At 41.6% G+C, this 17,106-nt stretch overlaps 2 protein-coding genes across 6 annotated transcripts in view; one reads left to right on the top strand and one right to left on the bottom strand.

Moving 5' to 3' along the window:
- LOC107687251 (MOB kinase activator 3B) overlaps positions 1–12,393 on the top strand; it is a 21,967-nt gene extending 9,574 nt beyond the window's left edge. For 2 of the 3 annotated variants that reach the window (XM_016484504.1, XM_016484505.1), the window contains exons 2-4: positions 1,051–1,554; positions 11,016–11,218; positions 11,752–12,393. In XM_016484504.1, coding sequence (XP_016339990.1) covers positions 1,137–1,554; positions 11,016–11,218; positions 11,752–11,781 — 651 coding nt within the window. In that variant the 5' untranslated portion in view covers positions 1,051–1,136 and the 3' untranslated portion in view covers positions 11,782–12,393. The remainder of the gene's footprint in view (positions 1–1,050; positions 1,555–11,015; positions 11,219–11,751) is intronic. The other variant, XM_016484506.1, reaches the window with a different exon arrangement.
- A 1,820-nt stretch (positions 12,394–14,213) lies between these two features.
- Positions 14,214–17,106, bottom strand: part of LOC107687250 (tyrosine-protein kinase receptor Tie-2-like) — a 30,215-nt gene continuing 27,322 nt past the window's right edge. Inside the window, exons 18-21 of one of the 3 annotated variants that reach the window (XM_016484503.1) lie at positions 15,249–15,362; positions 15,103–15,173; positions 14,702–14,798; positions 14,620–14,630 (exon numbers count right to left, since the gene is read on the bottom strand). In XM_016484503.1, the coding sequence (XP_016339989.1) occupies positions 14,711–14,798; positions 15,103–15,173; positions 15,249–15,362 (273 nt within the window). In that variant the 3' untranslated portion in view covers positions 14,620–14,630; positions 14,702–14,710. The other 2 variants (XR_001634110.1, XM_016484502.1) reach the window with 2 other exon arrangements.

The raw sequence follows: 17,106 nt of genomic DNA on the forward strand, positions 1-17,106 counted from the left end.
GAATGATGTGTAGCTCCCGGCGCCTATTTATACTATAGTCACACCGGTAGTGACGTCATGGCTGTCGCCGGCCAACGAGTTGGTGTTTTTTCAATGTATGCTTCAGACACTGGTCACGACGATGCGTTCCCCATAGCGACCCCTAGAGGACGCAGTTCGAAGTTCCCATGAAAGGGAACTACCTTTTCAATAATCTTGCCTATAAAAGGAAGATTTGATATTGGTCTATAGTTGCTCAATATGGTGTTATCATGATTGCTCTTTTTCTTGCCTTTGCCTTTGGGTCTCGCTCCCTGTTTGTGCCATTGATTTGTCTGTTGATCACTCCCCGACTGTATGCTGAGGGGGTCCGTGATGATGGTCTGCTGTGTGTTCCACCTGATTTGGAAGTCCAGCAAGTAACTTTGTTTCAAGAACCGCAATCCTTTGTAGAAGTCTGTGGCAGTTCATGCAGCGAGTAGATTCCAAAAGAGACATTTTCTTTCTCGTCTGTTTGAATGTAGGCAGCTGTGTTTTCCCGTCTCCGCAATGTAAGTTGCTGGCAGTGGGAGGCAAAGAGTCGTCTTTTTCGTAGTATTATTCCTGTCCCAAAAAGTTTTTAGTTTAGTGTTTGTGCCAAAAATGTGTTGTTTGAGCACTGTGCTGATCTGCTGAAGTTAAAATCTTAGAAAAATCTGAGGAAAGTACATAAACAGGGAGCAAAGTGCGGGGGAGCAGTAAGCAAGAGCGTCCAAACAGTAGCGAAGCCGGAAGCCATAAAAACAAGTCAATACATTGTACTTATGGGAATAATGTAGTGATCAAAACAATGCTTTCTACACACTACTGAGGGAGGAACATCTCAGGATCCACTACTTTGTCTACAAAGTTAATTTAAAGCTTTTAAGCAGAAGCACCTTTAGATCGATAGGTGTTTCAGATCACGAGAAACATAAAAATCTGTCAAGTGTGACCAAATGTTTGACTAACTGTGAGTGTTTGTTAGTCTAAACAGACACGTCCATCAGCGTGTGAGGGCTGGTTCTGACCCGCGGCTCGTTTGTGTTTCAGGAGAGCATGTCATAACGCAGAGGATCACCTCTTCTGACTGAAGGCCCTCCACACGTCCTGTCGCTCCTCTCCATCTGTGACCCGTCATGTCCATCGCTCTCAAACAGGTGTTCAACAAGGACAAGACATTCCGGCCCAAGCGCAGGTTCGAGCCGGGAACACAGCGTTTCGAGCTGCACAAGCGGGCGCAGGCGTCTCTGAGTTCGGGGCTGGATCTGAGAGCGGCGGTGAAGCTGCCGCAGGGTGAGGATCTGAACGACTGGGTGGCCGTGCACGTGGTGGACTTCTTCAACCGCATCAACCTCATCTACGGCACGGTGTGCGAGTTCTGCACGGAGAAGAGCTGTCCGGTGATGTCTGGCGGCCCGCGCTATGAGTACCGATGGCAGGACGAGCACAAGTACAAGAAGCCCACGCCGCTGCCGGCGCCGCAGTACATGAACCTGCTGATGGACTGGATAGAGATGCAGATCAATAACGAGGACATCTTCCCCACCAGCATCGGTGAGTGTTTCCCTGTTCCATCAGCATCACTGAAATATTATAAATGTGACTCTGCAGCACAAAAGCAGTCATAAGCAGCACAGGTACCGGTATATTTGTAGTAATAGCCAACAATACATTGTATGGGTCAAAATGATCGATTCTTCTTTTATGCCAAAAATCATTAGGATATTAAGTAAAGATCATGTTCCATGAAGATATTTTGTAAATTTCCTACTGTAAATATATCAAAACTTAATTTTTGATTAGTAATATGCATTGCTAAGAACTTCATTTGGACAACTTTAAAGATGATTTTCTCAATATTTTGATTTTTTTGCACCCTCAGATTCCAGATTTTCAAATAGTTGTATCTCAGCCAAATATTGTCCTATCCTAACAAACGATAAGCTTATTTATTCAGCTTTCAGATGATGTACAAATCTCAATTTCCAAAAATTGACCCTTATGACTGGTTTTGTGGTCCAGGGTCACAAATATAGCTTCTGACTATGTTTGGTATGCATAATATTGTTGCTGAAATTGCAGATGTTTAAAAGAAAAGGATTTCAAAAATGAGTGTTCTTCTGTGTTGCGAAAGTGTTTTAGTGGTCATTTCAGACTGTGACCATTACCGTTGGTCTTCAGCTGTAGTTCTCTGGATTCTCTAAAGAGAAAGATTTTAATAGAGTTGCATTCGTAACAAATAAACTTCATATTTGCAAAGTTTAATGAAGCCATTTGTGAAACAGCTGCTGTAAGAAGAGTCAGTTCTCTTCTGCATGCAGCACATCTGGATTTCGTCTAAATCACTCCCGATTCAGAGAAAATGATCATCTTGTAGTGTTCTGCCTGGTGATGGATTTGTTAAGTTCCAGTTAATCTTGGGCTGTTATTTGTAATGATCTCTGTCTTTTTGGACCATTAGGCTAATCGTCAAATCCTCTGTAAACACTGCAGGTATCATGATGCTAAACGCCTCACTGATCCTCATGTCAAGTGATTTTGACTTTGATTTGTGTGTGACCAGATGTGGTTGTTAACTATGTAATTAGTCCATTAATTTCCATTGAGTTTTCCATTGCTTTTCTTTGGACATAGTGACCCTGTCTGTAACCCTCTATGTGATCATATATACACATGTCGTTCCTGTGGGTCATTCATCACAGCGAGAGGCCATGAGATCTCGTTCACAGGAACACAATCACCGACATGCTGTCAATAATTCAAGGCCATCAGATGCCCTGCAGACACATCAGCTCTCGTTGTAACCGAACCCTGTCGTGACCCACAGCGGCTGAAATACTGAAACACAGCACTCTTCACTCCTGCTCTGCTTTGAGATCCTCTCACAATGCAGTTTTAATGTGCTTTACTGACATGACAGATATTTGTACATTCATATTGCTAAAGCAATTATACAGATACAGACAGATTGAGAAATGCAAGTCAATTTCCATTAATAAATAAAAGAGAAAAAAAAATACAGTGTATAATTGAAGGTAAAATCCATAATTTTAAATGAAGATAAAGATAAAAGAATAAATGAAATGAAATGAAATAAAATAAAATAAAATGAAATGTGCTGTAGACGGGGTCTGGCGTCACTTACAGTTTCAGACAGAAAAGCGTGTGCCGTCTTGTGTTCGCCTCATAAGAACTGCATTAGACCCACTTCCAGAAGCTGATTGGCCGTTTCTGCTCTATAGGCAGTGCTTGTTGTGTTCCTGTGGACCTGTAGGACATGTTTGCAGAGTTCTGAATGTTTTTCCCAATTGCTCAATTCTAGATTTTGTTTGCCAGTCGACTTCACACAATCGGCTCAATTGCTGATTCTAATGTTTTCGCAGATTCTAATCGGATCTCTATAGGACGCTGTGGTTTTATGGCATCTCTCTCAGTATCTCTCAGTTCATTCCCTTCAGTGTTAAGTTTTACATAGGATGTGATGTTTAGACCTGCTGTAGGTAGTACAGTACATACTATAACGAGTGAGTTATCTTTTTAGTACCTGCAGTTGGTTGGTTTTTCTGATTTGATAAATAGTGTTTGGAAATGAGTTTCCCATATATTTCTCCATTTTTGCAGTTTGTTCCAGTTGTCCAAACATTGGTTTCTGTTGACTTTTTCTCAATTATTGTCAGTTGATTTTGAATATATTGTGCTTTTTGTGTTGTTTTAATGTTTCACAGTAAAGTGGTGAATCTCTATTATTTGGGTTTCCATGTTTCTGATTGGTCAGCATTCTGAGGCACTTGCACATTGCTTAGAAAGTCTTGATCAAAGCATTTTTTTATATCATTTTTGGATGTGTAATTTTTGTCCCGTTTCTGTTTTCAGCTCTGACTGTTTTGCTGTTCTTTCACAGCTCGATTGAGCCCTACTGTAGTGTGATCTTAGACAGTATCCAGAAAGTTCTCCAACAGCATTTGTATTGTTTGGCTGCTTGTTGTTTTCTGGTTCCCCTCTGCACTGTAGCTCTGGGACGCTGATGCTAGAATATATGTGGCACACATGAAAAAGTTTTGTGATGTGAGTAGCTCTTTTATGGACTTATAGCCAGATCCCACACGGGATCTCAATCAGGGGTGGGGGAAAAAATTGATTCTTAGATGCATTGCGATGCGAACGTGGACGATTCTGAATCGATTCACAAATGTCAAAAATCGATTTTCCATTTCTGAATGTTAATTCAGAAATAGGGATATAGTAAAAACATACGGAATCCTTGGTTCATATCACAGCTTGGCTAGAACAATGCTGTTTACAGTTGAACATCTCTAAAACAGTGTGTATGTTCTTCACCAAAACTAATAGTTCAAGTGTAGTGCCAGATGTTTGTGTATCAGGGGAAAGACTGAATATAAGTACCTCGGTGTTCTGATTGATTCCAGACTTTCATTTAAGGCTCAAGTTAAAAAGGTCTGTAACCAGGTCAGATTTAGTCTGTCAGATTTTAGATTTATTCATGATTATACATCGTCTGAGGCCGCTTTGATGTATGTGAATTCCATGATTATTTCTGATATCACTTATTGTTTAACTACTTGGTCGCAAGCTAGTATAACTACTCTGAAACCACTGGAGTCTTTGTATAAACAATCACTAAAAACTCTTGATAAGAAATCAGTTCAGTTTCATCATTGCTCAATACTAAAAAAATACAGTTTGCTAAGCTGGGATAACCTGATCAAATATGTACATATTTGTCTACTGTTTAAAAAAAAAAAAGTGAAGTGACGTGTGGCCAAGTATGGTGTCACATACTCGGAATTTGTGCTCTGCATTTAACCCATCCAAGTGCACACTTTTATGGCATCTCTCTCAGTATCTCTCAGTTCATTCCCTTCAGTGTTAAGTTTTACATAGGATGTGATGTTTAGACCTGCTGTAGGTAGTACAGTACATACTATAACGAGTGAGTTATCTTTTTAGTACCTGCAGTTGGTTGGTTTTTCTGATTTGATAAATAGTGTTTGGAAATGAGTTTCCCATATATTTCTCCATTTTTGCAGTTTGTTCCAGTTGTCCAAACATTGGTTTCTGTTGACTTTTTCTCAATTATTGTCAGTTGATTTTGAATATATTGTGCTTTTTGTGTTGTTTTAATGTTTCACAGTAAAGTGGTGAATCTCTATTATTTGGGTTTCCATGTTTCTGATTGGTCAGCATTCTGAGGCACTTGCACATTGCTTAGAAAGTCTTGATCAAAGCATTTTTTTATATCATTTTTGGATGTGTAATTTTTGTCCCGTTTCTGTTTTCAGCTCTGACTGTTTTGCTGTTCTTTCACAGCTCGATTGAGCCCTACTGTAGTGTGATCTTAGACAGTATCCAGAAAGTTCTCCAACAGCATTTGTATTGTTTGGCTGCTTGTTGTTTTCTGGTTCCCCTCTGCACTGTAGCTCTGGGACGCTGATGCTAGAATATATGTGGCACACATGAAAAAGTTTTGTGATGTGAGTAGCTCTTTTATGGACTTATAGCCAGATCCCACACGGGATCTCAATCAGGGGTGGGGGAAAAAATTGATTCTTAGATGCATTGCGATGCGAACGTGGACGATTCTGAATCGATTCACAAATGTCAAAAATCGATTTTCCATTTCTGAATGTTAATTCAGAAATAGGGATATAGTAAAAACATACGGAATCCTTGGTTCATATCACAGCTTGGCTAGAACAATGCTGTTTACAGTTGAACATCTCTAAAACAGTGTGTATGTTCTTCACCAAAACTAATAGTTCAAGTGTAGTGCCAGATGTTTGTGTATCAGGGGAAAGACTGAATATAAGTACCTCGGTGTTCTGATTGATTCCAGACTTTCATTTAAGGCTCAAGTTAAAAAGGTCTGTAACCAGGTCAGATTTAGTCTGTCAGATTTTAGATTTATTCATGATTATACATCGTCTGAGGCCGCTTTGATGTATGTGCATTCCATGATTATTTCTCATATCACTTATTGTTTAACTACTTGGTCGCAAGCTAGTATAACTACTCTGAAACCACTGGAGTCTTTGTATAAACAATCACTAAAAACTCTTGATAAGAAATCAGTTCAGTTTCATCATTGCTCAATACTAAAAAAATACAGTTTGCTAAGCTGGGATAACCTGATCAAATATGTACATATTTGTCTACTGTTTAAAAAAAAAAAAGTGAAGTGACGTGTGGCCAAGTATGGTGTCACATACTCGGAATTTGTGCTCTGCATTTAACCCATCCAAGTGCACACACACACCGTGAACACACACCCGGAGCAGTGGGCAGCCGGGGAGCAGTTGGGGGTTCGGTTCTTGCTCGAGGGTCTCACCTCAGTCTGGTATTGAAGGTGGAGAGAGCGCTGGTTATTCACGCCACCCTTCTACAATCCCTGCCGGACCTGAGACTCGAAATCGCGACCTTCGGGTTACAAGTCCGACTCTCTAACCATTAGGCCACGACTGCCATATTGCCTTTAAGACTCTACATACAGTTTGTGAATATTAGAACAACTGCTCACCGTTCTACAAGGGGCGGGGAAAGAGGGGACTGTATTATTCCTCTCAAAAGATGTCAATTTAGTCAGTCTATATTCTCAGTCAAAGCTGCAAGGGAATGGAACTGCATCCCATCAACAAGTAGAAGACTAGATACTTATGGTTCTTTTCAGTTTCATCTTAAAAAATGGTTACTGACAACTCAGCACTGTCAACAGTAGTACTGTATTCTTGATAGTAGACTTCTTTGTACTAATTGCTCTTAGCTATGTTGCTTTCTCATGTCGCCATCTCTCTCTCTCTCCTTTTCCTTATATTTGATTTTGTCTAGATAACTACTTGTATTTTAGTAGTGATTTTTATTGTGCATTCATGTATCTGTATTTTTTTTTCAGTATTTTACTTTTTACTCCCTTTTCTTTGTAGATGTGTATATGTTATACGTGTGTATATGTGTATATGTGCATAAACATGCTCTGTTTTTGTTTTTAGGGTGACTTTTTAACATTCTGTCAAGGCTCTACAGATGAAAAATAGCCTTTTTGGCTAATTCTGGCACATTTACAGTCATGTTTATTAATGTGCATTGCCCCTGTAAACAAATAAAATAAACTAAATAAAAATAATTGATAACGTGATGTTGATGGAACGCAAAAAGCGGAACTCTAGACCTTATTTACACTGACTGCGTCTGCGGCGCGTTATGGCTCCGACAAGGTTTTGTTCCGTTCTCTACGCGTTGCCAACTCCGTGTTAAGGCCCTTTCACACGGGATGTGGCAAGTGGTGGAATCACTGCGCGGCTGCTGCTTTCTCTCGTAGTGAAAGTGTTTTGTGCAGTTGCAGGCGGTGCTTCAGAAACGGATGGTGTAAACACAAACATTGACTAGAGTGGCCGCGATCAGCTCCGATGGCCGCGTCGGAGCCGTAACACACCGCAGACGCGTGCAGTAAAGGTGTAACAGATGCATCATGGCGGCGCGTGAAATCAGACCGGCACCGTCTGCGTTAAAAGCTTAAAAGCTAGTGTATGGAAGCACTTTGGCTTCTGGCTGGAGGGGGAAAGACCCTGGACAAGAGCCACACTACAAGTGGTGGAATCACTGCGCGGCTGCTGCTTTCTCTCGTAGTGAAAGTGTTTTGTGCAGTTGCAGGCGGTGCTTCAGAAACGGATGGTGTAAACACAAACATTGACTAGAGTGGCCGCGATCAGCTCCGATGGCCGCGTCGGAGCCGTAACACACCGCAGACGCGTGCAGTAAAGGTGTAACAGATGCATCATGGCGGCGCGTGAAATCAGACCGGCACCGTCTGCGTTAAAAGCTTAAAAGCTAGTGTATGGAAGCACTTTGGCTTCTGGCTGGAGGGGGAAAGACCCTGGACAAGAGCCACACTATATGCAAGTTGTGTCAAGCCAAACTAAATTATTGTGGAAACACAACAAATATGAGAAACCATATTACAGAATATGCTTAAGTCTGTATTAATTTACTACAAGTATGCTGCTACAGGCACATGTTTCATTTCTCGTTGGTTCTTTGTAACCTTGTTGTTGACTTGCAAAATCACTTCCATTTGTTTCATTAATAAAATCTTGGAAGTAAATTCATTATGGGTCATTCCAGATACTCTGAAAAAAGAAAATCTATTAAAACAAGATGCATCGATAATCGTTTATCATCGCATCGCAGCCCTCTGAATCATAATCGAATCGAATCGTGAGGTGCCTAGAGATTCCCACCCCTAGCCTCAATGGTTTGATACACGTTGTTTTTATGAGGGTGTAATAATAATGTGTCAGAATGTCAGAAAATGAGGAAGAGGAAGGAAGAGGAAGATCCATCGCATTTGACATCCTGTGACAGTTTTTGGGGGTTGTTTGCTTTTCTATAGGCTACTGGATTATAAATATACATGTACTGTATATCACGTGTTATGATGGGAAATTGAGGCCTCATCAAAGCTGTGCTCGAGTACCAAATTCACCATATTCAGCTGCACATTTCAATTGTCTGCTTTAAGCGATGTTCTTTTTTTACGCAGAGTCAGAAGTGTTGTGAAGAGCGTAAAGGCCAGTGGTTTTCTGAAGTCTGTTTCTGAAGTGATATGGAGCTGTAATGCAGTCAGCAAAACCGTTAAAGAAAATTAATCAACACCAGTCAATAAACCAGCCCTGCTCCTGGAGATCTAAATTCCTGCAGAGTTTCATTCCTGTACTTCTCTAACAAACATATGCTTGTAATTGTATTCAATAAACCTTTAAATATTGATTAGTTGTTTCATGTGTTGAATCTAAACTTCACAGGAAGGAAGGATCAGAATTGAGCGCCTGATCTAAACTGACTGGACACAAACCCCTGCGGGCGAACACAAAATCCTGACTAGTAAAGCGCTGTTTTTATCCCTACACCCAGAGGCCCCAGCATAAATCGCATTCATAATTAGCACTCGTGTCTAGAATTCAGTGGCGTCGCTAGGAATTCTGGGCTCTGCTATGGGGCCTTCCACGTTCAGTGTGTGTGTGTGTGTGGGGGGGGGTGTCGCGATCGCAAAATCACGTTAAGTGGGGGGGTCGGGGGAACATCGTAGTGTCACACTTTTCCCCCACTAGCGACGCTCCGGCTAGAATTATTATTACTGTGAAGCTCCTCAGTGTCTGCGGCCCAAAGAATAGCCGGCCGCTATCAAACTCTAATTCAGAACGTGAAAGTTCATCGAGCTACAGCATATAAATGTTCACAGTACTTTGTTTTTCAGGCCGTATTATGAGCAGATTAAGAGGGCTGATGACCTACAGTAACTAACCCACCCTCCCCAACCGATCACATGACTGAGAGCATAAACCGGTCAGCAGCTCGGCTTATCCTGCGCTGACTAGGCTTTCAGACAGTCTTATGAAGATATCTTCATGCTGTGGATAATTGAATTACACAGCCGTACACACTATATAACAGCGAGCGATGCGTCACACCATCTGTGCTACGGTACAAATACTGTACAGCAGCTTTAACCTGACTAGTCATTCCGAGTCTTTTGTTTTTGACTCCAGTGTTTTTGGACTGATGAATATATGGCTTGAAACGTGAAATCTGTGGTTATTCAGTGAAACGAGGCTGTTTGCAACTGAGAGTCATGGGAACTCAGATGAAGTACGGTTTCCCTGTTCTTCAGAGCGCTGAACAGCTTCCTCTGCTTCTGTGGTCCAGAGTAAAGTGAGTCTGAAGTCTCATTGATTCATAAGAGCTGCTGATCTGAATGCTGCTCGACAGTTTGAAAACAAGGAGCGTTTCATTCGGCCATGAGCAGAACATAATGAGCTTTTGTTAGGAAACAAAGGCACTAATTCAGTGTCACAAACACACAAACTCATGTACACTTACACAACAGCCACATGTACAGTCTTGCCACCAATACACAAGCATTATTTTGCATAAGAATAACTGCTTCATGATTTGTACTTAAAGATTTATTCCTGCTGTTTTCCATTCAGACTCTCGTCCATCATAAACAGAGTGACCGTAAGCTCGCTCAGCAGATCATCCACAAAGGGCTTTTTCATTTTTGCTTGTTTTTTTCGGGTCAGCTGCTGTAGTGAAGGACACTTCCTGTAGGTGTTCAGGTGATTTCCTGTTTTTACAGAGCTTGTGATATTCGTATTAAGCAGTCAGTTTTGCTGTTCTAGCAGCGCTAATTGCAGGGAAACGGAGAATTACAGATATCATACATTCACTGTGTTCACTACATTCATACGTGTCAGATCATCAAACATACTGACTGACATACTGTGTGAGTGTGAGTGTGAGTGTGTGTGTGTGTGTGTGTGTGTGTGTGAGAGAGAGAGAGAGAGAGTCTGTGAGAGTGTGAGTGTAAGTGTGAGTTTTGTGTTTATGCCCCTGCTGTTGTAGCACTTTAATTCATAAATGTGATCTAACAAAGGTAAAGAGCAAATATCAACCATATATGCTGTTTATATTGCTTGTAATTGGGATGAAGTAAACATCTGTTGAGTGTTTTAACTTTTTTTTTTAAATTGTGCTGAATTAAAAACCCAAAACTTCAGCAGGTCCACCAGACCCATGAACACTGGCTGAATAACAAACATATGAACACCACACAAGTGTTAAAGCCATGAGGATGAGTGAGTGTGTGTGTGTGAGTGTGTGTGTGTGTGTGTGTTTTTGTGTTTCTGTGTGAGTGAGTGAGTGTGAGTGTGTTTCTGTGTGTGTGTGTTTCTGTGAGTGTGAGTGTGTGTGTGTGTGTGTGTGTGTGTGTCACCATATATGATTGTTGTCACTGTTATTGAGATTGCTGTGGAGCAGACTAGTGAAGGTTCAGATGATTGTGATGTGTTTGTGTTTAATTCCTGTAACGTTCCTGTGATTGTTTAACTAGTCCTCTGGTTATGAGACGTTGCAGCTCCACATCTTTATCCTCTGCCACTTCCTCACTGTTTTCTGTTTGTTTTTCTACATTCATTCTTCCACTTTGTGTTTTGGTCTTTCAGGAATTCCCTTCCCAAAGAACTTCATCCAGATCTGTAAGAAGATCCTGTGTCGTCTTTTCCGTGTGTTCGTGCACGTCTACATCCATCACTTCGACCGGATCCTCCTGATGGGAGCCGAAGCGCACGTCAACACCTGCTACAAGCACTTCTACTACTTCTCCACCGAACTCAACCTGATAGAGCGGAAGGAGCTGGAGCCGCTGGTGAGAACAGAACCAGACTTTCACATGTGGAACGAGCCGTGTCTGCTTCCATGGCGTAAATACAATAAAGCATCATTTTACTTCCTTCTGAAACTCTCTTCATTTAGAAATGGACTGAATCTGCAGTCGTGAATGATGTTTCTTTCTCATCACGTTCTTGATGCTGATTGCATTAATAATCTCGTTCTGAAGCCGTATGACTTTCTTTCTTCTGTGAAGCACAGTGAGATGTTCACACAGAAAGTGAGCAGGAGCTAAAAAAAGAAAAGCAGTCTATTCCAGGTCTTCTGAAGTCAAAGATGCTTTGTGGTGGAACACACAGATTCAAGTTGTCTTGCTGTGAAGTCTTTTGTATTCATCAGTGCCTGTGTGTGTGTGTGTGTGTGTGTGTGCGTGTGCGTGAGTGTGAGTGAGAGAGTGTGTGTGTGTGTGTGTGTGAGAGAGAGTGTGAGAGAGTGTGTGTGTGTGTGTGTGTAGTGTGTGTGTGTGTGTGATATTGCACTAATGTGATTCTCTCTCTCTGGGGATTTCAGAAAGAAATGACCTCTAGAATGTGTTTGTGAGCGTTTCCAAACAAGCACCTGAGAGGCTGTGAGCTGGTCGTTGCCGTGGAGATGAGGTCATCACCGAGGAGCCTGTGACATCATCACTGAACTCTAGGGCTGAGGCTGACAGTGAGCAGCGCCATCTAGCGGTGAGGTGCTAACAGAACAATCAGAGGACTAATCGATCACTAGTCGTGTTTTGTCCAGATATCTGCTCAAATCCACACTGGACAGCTTAATTTTAACATTCAGCTCTGTGAGGTTTGGATGAGCTGCTTTCATTCATCTCCATGTCATTTTATTTCTGTTTGTGTTGCACTGAAATGAGTTTTAGTCACTGGATCATTTGAAGAAACGTCTCGCTGTCGTAGAAATCTGATGCTCAGTTCAGCCACAGAGAGTAATTCTGTGAATTCTGCTCATCTTCAGTGGAGGAGAGCTGAAGTGAATAGAAATGCTCACACAGTATCTGCACTGATTCTGTTCAAATCTCTAGTTTGCATCCTGTTACTAAACCACTAAAATTAATTAGTTTAATTGGTGTTGTGTAAGTTCCATTTTCAAGCTCTCATCCATCTTTTTTGTTTGAAACTTGAGCGTCCTGCCCTGTAAATTTCTTAAATATTGCAATAAAGAATATTTTTATTGTATTTAACTGTATCACTCCCAACGTTTATGAGAACATATAGCTGAAATATTTGATTAGAAAGGTTTTTTCAGAAATGTGATTGTTAACTTCAGCCGCTGCTGTTTGTAATACTTCTACATATCCATGCATTGAAATCTGGTTATTTTTTCTGCAGAGTATCTCTAGCCGACCTGAAAAAGCCACACTTGCAGCCTGTAAGCTCTTTATCAGTTGCACTTACCTTGATTACATGAAACCTGTAAATCAGGAGGTTCTTAAACGCTGCAATCTTAATTCCGCGCCAGATTAGACCGCAGATCTTGAGTGCTTTGACGGGTGTTTCTGCTTTCTTTAATCTCAGATTTGTGAGCTGAGGCTGATATAAGAGACAGCGATCGCGTCTCTGCTTCTCAGTGCTGCGCCGGAGCTCCAGATGAACACATTTGTGCTCCTCATTCTTCATCATGACACAGACTCGCTTAGATTTCACTGCTATTAGTCAGAGTGTTTTTCCAGTCAAGCTGATTTCTCTCTCAGGTCTGTCTGCTAGAGCGTGAGGGCCGCAGGCTTCATCATGAGTGAGAAACCGTCCTCGTCTGGGCCACCGCTGTGTGTGCAGCTCTTCTCCGCCGTGGCTCTGGTGTGTTTTGGTCTCTACTGCATCGTCAAAGGAGTTTCCTTCGGCCTCTTCAACTGGTGGTACATTCTGGGCGCCGCCTGTCTGCTGGCCACCGGCTTCGCTGCCTTCCGCGTCTACGAGGTGTGTGTGATCATGACACAGAGGGAGACGGCCGAAGGAGAGCCGTGAGGAACGGCCCGTTTGTCCTCGTTAGGACGTCAGGACCCATCTTCATGTGGAGTGAATTATTAAATTAGAGCTGCAGACTGACAGAATCCAAGAGAACATGTTTTCTGCTGTTACAGGTCAAATGATTGACATGTAAAACCATATATTTTGTGTCTTGTACAATTAAATGTTCACAATGCAAGTGACAATTCCCTGACATAGTGAAAAGTGCTCATAATCATTAAGCATTATTATATCACAAAACATCTATGAAAGATGTCGGAAAAAGTTTAAGGAAAAAATGAATTGTGCAAAAATGAATTAGCTGATGGTTATAATCTGTGTCCAGAAAATATAATGTGACATGAATAAATCAATTCAGTTTTTAATAAACTTTTTAGGGTAGTGAAATGGACAAAAGACAAATGTCCTTTTTTAGATCCTGTTTTTTAATGATTAAATCAGGGGGGAAAACTTGCTTGTGCTTGCTGGCAGAGTTATTGGATCGTAGATGTCAGTTTGGATTGATCCTGATTGACAGTCGCCTGGAGCTGAAGATTAAGGGAAGTTTCATGATTTAATGCAAGATTCATGAGTGACTAATGACACTATCATTAAAATGCTTTTTCTGTAAAGATGCTTTGAAACGATCTGCGCTATACAAATACATGTGAAACTGATTTCAGCTCTATGTACAGCATGGTTTTATTCAGCATTCATATACTTAGTGACTTTGGTGATCATAATGTTAAAATGAGATGGAATGTGGATCAATTCAAAGAGGTCAAATTAAAAAGTTTATCTAAAATTACCACAGTGTTTCTGTTAAGTCTAAAGATGACCATTTAAAGAAAACCGTTTCATGGCCAAAAAAATCCCTCAAGCTTCGCAGCAAATGTTTTTACATGCTTCTGAAAGCTGTCCAACCAATTCCTGTATCCTGTACACATGATCACACACTGAGCTCTTATTTGTCGGTACTGCAGGGGTCGGGTTTGTTTCATGTGTGCTAAGAAACAGTTAATATTGCTTTATTTGGTCACAAAACTAGAAGCTTTTCCAGAGGTTTTGTGGGCTCAAAGCTGCAGGATTCTATTTTGCACAAAACAGTATGAACATTTAAAAACAAGCTGGCTCGCAGTATCAAACGACGGGCTTTTTATTAAAAACAATGAAATCTACAAACGTCACACATCTGTCAGTATCTGCATTCATCATCTCACATACCAATAAACACTTCACAACATAGAAATATGATCTGGTAGTCATTTAATGAAACACAATGTGTGTAAAACTGAATCCTGCTCAGAGGATCTAATTAACCGTTCGTTAAGCACTCTGAGATTTGTACAGTAACAGCGACGCGTCAGCCGGCTTCCTCTGCAGAACAGTCAATGCCAGCATATGTGAACTTCTCATAGAGCGTCGTGTTGACGTACGTTCAGCTCATACCTGCAGAGACAGAGAAGCAGACTCATCTCCACTCTATCATCCGCAGATGGACACAGGTGTTTGAGACTTACACCTCGTCGTCACAGTTGAGCGGCTTCTCCAGCCGATAGCCCTGCGGGAGTTTCTCGTACAGCTGCGCGCACGTCATACCGCAATACGGTGTTCCACCTGCCAATCAAAGCCACCAAATCACATCATGCCAGTAAGAAAACAGACATTATCAGACCTTGAACTCTGACTGCATTGATCGTGTGACAGACCTAAGCTGACCATCACACACACTCACACACACACAGACACACTCTCTCTCACACACACACACACACACACACTCACACACAGACACACACTCACACACAGACACTCTCTCACACACACAGACACACTCACACACACACACACTCACACAGACACACTCTCTCACACACTCTCACACACACACAAACAGACACTCACACACACAGACTCTTACACATCACTGTTGGTGGTGTAAACGCTGTAGTTGAGAGATTCGATGGCCATCCATCTCACTGGCAGATGCCCCTGCAGAGAAACATGCATGTTAAAATCATCACATTCATTAATGCATGACAAGATCAGCAGCCTTCGGATCATTACCATAGTCTTCTTCACGTAAACCTCCTGACCTCGGGACAGGCCGAAATCAGCAATCTTTGCCACAAAGTTTTCTCCCACCAGGATGTTTCTGGCTGCTAGATCTCTGTGGATAAACTGCAAAATAACAATATTCATGGAGAAGCTGATTGTCATTGTTATTCAGAAATGTTTTTACAGCCTTAATCTGGAGTTAATTAATTGTGCAGTGGTGCAAAGCTGGAACCAGCAACCCTCCGGTTATCACCACACCGCCTCTATATACTATGACTGAAATAAATTTGCATATCGACTACAGTGTAAATGATTCCATTCTGTGAGAAGATAGCAGACCACCCCACCGGGCCCCCATGCTAACTGCACGCCATCAACAACAACGCATGAAATGAGTCCAAGATCACCGAGATTGGACCGTGAATAATTGGAAGAAAGTGGCCTGGTCTGATGAATCAAGTTTCCTGGTGTATCTCATCAACGGATACGCCAATTACCAACGGAGACTATAGGTGCTTTCGCACCACGTAGTTCTAGGAACTCAGTTCTAGGAATTTGCCAGCAGGATTGTTCCTAGAGAACCAATTTCTCCCTCGGGGCGTTTTCCTGGTTGCATTGCAGCAGGAACTCTGAAGCGGCCTACAGCGACGTCTTTATTCGCGGCATTTACAAACATCAACAACCGGTGAATGGAGGACGCCGTGATTGGAGTTTTTGTTGTGTCGTGGGTTTGTGATAACGGAGATGGAATGTAAACGCACAATTTACGCGATTGATTGAACATGAAAATTTGACCAAATCTTCTATGACAACTTGTAGTGTTATCATCGAGGCTGAGAAAAGAACACAGTGCTGCAGACAACAGGCAAATTCTGTTATTGCTGTTTTCCATGTTCGTGGAGTAAATATTTTTACATGGATTTTTAAAAATGCCGGGTAGCCGGTGTTTCGTATGTGTTTGGCCAGTCAGTGTACACTTACATCACTGGTAGTTCCTATAGAACTGTTTTAGACCTTACTCTGGAGTAGGAGCTAATTTAGTTCCCCCAAATGGAGTTTCTAGAACTAAATACGTTCCTAGTTCCTGCAGTGCGAACACGCCAAAAAGCGGAAACTTCCGCCAATAGTCACCACCACCCCACAATGTACAGGAACTGAAGGACCTGCTGTTGATATTATGGTAGCAGATAGACCAGAAGATGTGTGAACCACCTCGTCGAATTAATGCCTTGCCGCTGTTTTGTGGGCTAAAGGAGGTCCTACAGGTTATCAGATAGGTGGTCATAATGTAATGGCTCATCGGTGTATAAAATGATAAGAAATCATTAAAAAAATAATAAAAAATGATTATTAATAGTAATAATAATCAGAATCAGAAAGAGCTTTATTGCCAAGTGTGTTCACACACACTAGGAATGTGTCTTGGTGTTAGGAGCTTCCGGTACAGAAAATACAAACAAAGTGCAGACATACATAAAATGAGAGAATAGACAATAAATTAGAAATAACAATAGTAATAAAAATATACAGAAAAAGGAAAAATGTTCATAGACAGAACTGTGAATGTGCTATTTACAGATGAAGGTTTAATGAGTTATGTACAGATATGCAGTACTGAGGTGTGTTATGTGTTGGTCAGGTGCGATATGGCCTGGGATAAAAAACTGTTCTTGTGTCTGGCTGTTTTGGTGCACAGCGCTCTGTAGCGCCGGACAGAGGGTAACAGTTTAAAAAGAGAGTCGGCTGGGTGTGAGGGGTCCAGAGTGATTTTCTTAGCCCTTTTCCTCACTCTGGAGATGTAAAGTTCTTGGAGGTTATAGAGGGGCACCAATAATCCTCTCAGCAGTCCTGACTGTCCGTTGTAGTC

This window comes from Sinocyclocheilus anshuiensis, unplaced genomic scaffold, assembly GCF_001515605.1.
Source record: "Sinocyclocheilus anshuiensis isolate Anshui unplaced genomic scaffold, SAMN03320099.WGS_v1.1 scaffold745, whole genome shotgun sequence".
Classification (NCBI taxonomy): Eukaryota; Metazoa; Chordata; class Actinopteri; order Cypriniformes; family Cyprinidae; genus Sinocyclocheilus; species Sinocyclocheilus anshuiensis.